Source organism: Lottia gigantea, assembly GCF_000327385.1.
Source record: "Lottia gigantea unplaced genomic scaffold LOTGIsca_23, whole genome shotgun sequence".
NCBI classification, from domain to species: domain Eukaryota; kingdom Metazoa; phylum Mollusca; class Gastropoda; family Lottiidae; genus Lottia; species Lottia gigantea.
The window spans coordinates 2,431,430-2,435,888 of record NW_008708645.1 but is presented as its reverse complement, the minus strand read 5'-3'; the positions used below and the strand labels follow the sequence as shown (position 1 = coordinate 2,435,888).

General features: G+C 36.6%; 2 protein-coding genes across 2 annotated transcripts; both read left to right on the top strand.

Moving 5' to 3' along the window:
- Positions 1-87: 87 nt before the first annotated feature.
- On the top strand, positions 88-850 carry LOTGIDRAFT_116289 (hypothetical protein; the record flags this gene model as incomplete). Its single annotated transcript, XM_009055022.1, is given in 2 exon segments — positions 88-617; positions 631-850. Coding segments are annotated over 2 exon segments (750 nt in total), but the record flags the coding sequence as incomplete, so codon positions are not given.
- A 195-nt stretch (positions 851-1,045) lies between these two features.
- LOTGIDRAFT_116232 (hypothetical protein) lies at positions 1,046-1,510 on the top strand (the record flags this gene model as incomplete). Its single annotated transcript, XM_009055021.1, has 1 exon — positions 1,046-1,510. The coding sequence occupies one exon, from the start codon at positions 1,046-1,048 to the stop codon at positions 1,508-1,510; it is 465 nt and encodes a 154-aa protein (XP_009053269.1).
- Between the last annotated feature and the right edge of the window lie 2,949 nt (positions 1,511-4,459).

Genomic DNA, 4,459 nt, shown 5'->3' with positions numbered 1-4,459 from the left:
CAAAGTAATGGTATTAGAGGTGACTGTTTAAGCAGTGTCCGTATGAATTGTGATGGTATTAGAGGTGACTGTTTGAGTAGTGTCTGTATGAATAGTGATGGTATTAAAGGTGACTGTTTGAGTAGTGTCTGTATGAATTGTGATGGTATTAGAGGTGACTGTTTGAGAAGTGTCTGTATGAATAGTGATGGTATTAGAGGTGACTGTTTGAGTAGTGTCTGTATGAATAGTGATGGTATTAGAGGTGACTGTTTGAGCAGTGTCTGTATGAATAGTGATGGTATTAGAGGTGACTGTTTGATCAGTGTCTGTATGAATAGTGATGGTATTAGAGGTGACTGTTTGGTCAGTGTCTGTATTAATAGTGATGGTATTAGAGGTGACTGTTTGATCAGTGTCTGTATGAATAGTGATGGTATTAGAGGTGACTGTTTGAGCAGTGACTGTATGAATTGTGACTGTTTGAGCAGTGTCTGTATGAATAGTGATGGTATTAGAGGTGACTGTTTGATCAGTGTTTGTATGAATAGTGATGGTATTAGAGGTGACTGTTTGATCAGTGTCTGTATTAATAGTGATGGTATTAGAGGTGACTGTTTGATCAGTGTCTGTATGAAGTGATGGTATTAGAGGTGACTGTTTGAGCAGTGACTGTATGAATTGTGACTGTTTGAGCAGTGTCTGTATGAATTGTGATGGTATTAGAGGTGACTGTTTGTGCAGTGTCTGTATGAATAGTGATGGTATTAGAGGTGACTGTTTGAGCAGTGACTGTATGAATTGTGACTGTTTGAGCAGTGATGGTATTAGAGGTGACTGTTTGAGCAGTGACTGTATGAATTGTGACTGTTTGGGCAGTGTCTGTATGAATAGTGATGGTATTAAAGGTGACTGTTTAAGCAGTGACTGTATGAATAGTGATGGTATTAGAGGTGACTGTTTAAGCAGTGTTTGTATGAATTGTGATGGTATTAGAGGTGACTGTTTGGGCAGTGTCTGTATGAATAGTGATGGTATTAGAGGTGACTGTTTAAGCAGTGTCTGTATGAATAGTGATGGTATTAGAGATGACTGTTTGGGCAGTGTCTGTATGAATAGTGATGGTATTAGAGGTGACTGTTTAAGCAGTGACTGTATGAATAGTGGTGATATTAGAGGTGACTGTTTGGGCGGTGACTGTATGAATAGTGATGGTATAAGAGGTGACTGTTTAAGCAGTGTCTGTATGAATAGTGGTGATATTAGAGGTGACTGTTTGGGCGGTGACTGTATGAATTGTGATGGTATTAGAGGTGACTGTTTGGGCAGTGTCTGTATGAATAGTGATGGTATTAAAGGTGACTGTTTGAGCAGTGACTGTATGAATTTTGATGGTATTAAAGGTGACTGTTTGGGCAGTGTCTGTATGAATAGTGATGGTATTAGAGGTGACTGTTTGAGCGGTATCTGTATGAATAGTGATGGTATTAGAGGTGACTGTTTGAGCAGTGTCTGTATGAATAGTGGTTGAATATTTAGGCCATTAAAATTTACAGTTTGAAGTTGGTCCAGCCAATAACTCTCGCATTGTATTCTTCTTTACTTAGGCTTGATATTAGGCATAGATTGTAACCTTTTCAATTGGCATAATCAACAAGTCTTCAATGGAATGGTCGGGTTGATTAAAGTGAAATTTTGCCATGTACGATATCGTAACGATGGTCGTTAAAACGAGTTAGCAGCGCGGTCTTTCTTTCTCCAATATACTGTCTCGCATTTTTAGATAAAATAAGGTAAATAAGATTTTTGGTCTCCGCATGAAATTTTGTCAGTCATGAATTTTTTTTTTATGTTTTATTGTTTATAAAGAAATGAGAAATAAGTAGGCGTATGTTCGCATGTATCAGTCTTATTAAAAGTCATTTTAATATCCATTTCGGAAGTTTTTTCGAAATAGTTGTCAAATAGGGCGCAGACTGATTTAATAGGGAGACTACTGTCAGTTATTTGATTGAATATACTTAATAGTTGTTATCTCCCTTGAAAGCGATTGACAGAAAAATCGAACGGAAAATCCTAGACTGTACCCTTTTCGTAGATAGCAGACAGTAAGCTCAGTCCCGAACAGAATATGCAGGACCCTAACTACAAGGCATATGAAACACAATGGGACACAAAGGACATTTTGTTTTATTATACATATATGATATCCGCTAAATACATATCATATAAGATTTGAACGACATATAGAAGCGAGGAGCACATATAACAAAACACAAGACAATAATATACAACTCTATATTGTTTCTTGCTGGTATATATTTTGTTATGTTTTATTCTCTTGCCATTACATCTGATGAAGACACGTGTCTATTGTGTTGAATATTATGTGCCCAACCTTATTAAAGAAGTGTTTTTTTTAAATATATATCATATTTGAATTCTTCAATAAAGGTATTACCACTTGAAGGGAAAGAAATATAGCCTATATATTCATTTAAAGAGCTATTACGTTTTTTTGAGGGTCGATTTGTTTTGGTCATCATCCATCCAACCCTATTGATTATCAATAAAATTGAAAAACAAATTGAACTGAGTTATTGCCCTTGTCTTTGAAACGGGTTCGATTTTTAGCTCGTTGATCAAGTTCTTGATAGATTTTGACGAAGCTTGTTGAAATTGTTTTTTGTTACTTAAGAATGAACTGAATCACAAATAAAACAATCGAAAAATATTTAATTTGATTTGGGGGAAGGGAGGGTTTGATTCTCCCAAATGTACAGGCCTAGGGTGGAGCAGACACTTTATTTAGAAATTAGGATTAAGGGTCTTGATATTGGGTTTTCTTCTGTTCTTATTCTGATCTGAAATTAGAAAAAATAACTCGCCCGATGGGCGAGAAGTATAGTATCTGTTATGTACTGATTGTTTTTAGTTTACTATGAACAATATTATCATTTAAGTTCTTATGTTTTGAATATGCAACTATCATTTTCTGCTTATAGACATGGGGGAATTTCTCTTGAAGGCTCTTATAGTGGGCATGAACTATCTTGCTTGCTCGATTGCTGGTTGTATTAAACGGGACAACAAAGGGTGCTATGCCTACATTATGATGAATATTTAGTCCTATAGGTCTTGCTGTATTCAATGTCTCAATTCAATGGGCCTCCCTAGATTGACGGAATTTGGTAGTTTCATCTTCGGGCAAGTCAATTTCTATACGCTCAATTGGGATTAGGATGAGATCGTCTATTGAATGGTCGTCGAGGTTGAAATGATTAGAAACAGGCTTGTCTTTCTTTAATTTGATGCCTGACCTATGAGCATTAAAGCGAGTTCGTAAATTATTCTTAGTTTCTCCTACATATTGTTTGGGGCATTTCTTGCATGAAATTAAATATATTACATTCGAATGTTCACATGTTAGATGTTCTTGGATCGGGTACCTTTTATTCGTAGAGTTGCTTACAAAATAATGAGTTTCTGATATAAAGGGACATGTTTTGCATCTACTGGACAAGCATGGAGCACTTCTTAAACCTGGAGGTACTTCGGCATAAAGTCTGTTTTTAGCTGCTATCTGTGCTAAGGTGGAATTTTTTATGTTTCGTAAAAATCGTTTAGAGTACCCACGCTCTTTCAGTTTTGAGAAAACAATCGCACAGGCTTGGTTGAAATCAGAAGATCTTGTACAAATTCGATGAAATCGTAAAACTTGTGACTTAATTATACCAGAAAAGGTATGTTTTGGGTGAAAGGAGCTCTTGTGCAAGAGTTGATGAGTATCAGTTTCTTTGAAATACACTTTAATATCCAGTTTATTTGTTTCTGCTATGGAATCTCCCTTAAAGACTGTGGTATCGAGAAAGTCTATGCTTTTGTCACTCACGTTTGCGGTTAGTTTGATAGAAGGATGGTGGTTGTTGAGAATTTCAAAGAATTCCCAAAACTGTTCGATAGAATAAGTCCAAACCATAAAAATGTCATCCAAAAAGCGTCCGTAAAAAAGTGGGTCAAATGGACAGAGGGGCAACACCTCACGTTCCCACTCTGCCATGAAAAGGTTTGCGTACGAAGGGGCGAATCGTTTGCCCATTGCTGTCCCTGAAGTTTGTAAATATGTTTTACCATTAAATGTGAAATCGTTTCGACTAAGACAAATCTCTGTAGAATTGCATCGTCGGGTCTGTTTGGATCTGGGTTTCTATTAAAAGCTTTACGAACTGCCGTTAAACCAGTAGTGTTATCGATATTGGTATACATAGAAGAAACGTCGATAGAAATTAAAATGGCATTAGAGGAAACTCGAAGATTTTTTATTTTATTGACAAAATCGGTTGTGTCTTTAAGGTAGGCGCGATGTTGGCATGCTAGAGGTAGTAAGAAATGATCAATGTATTCTGACACTGCATATGACTCACTACCACAGTCAGATATAATCGGCGGCCTTTAGGGATTTATTCGAGATAAACCACTC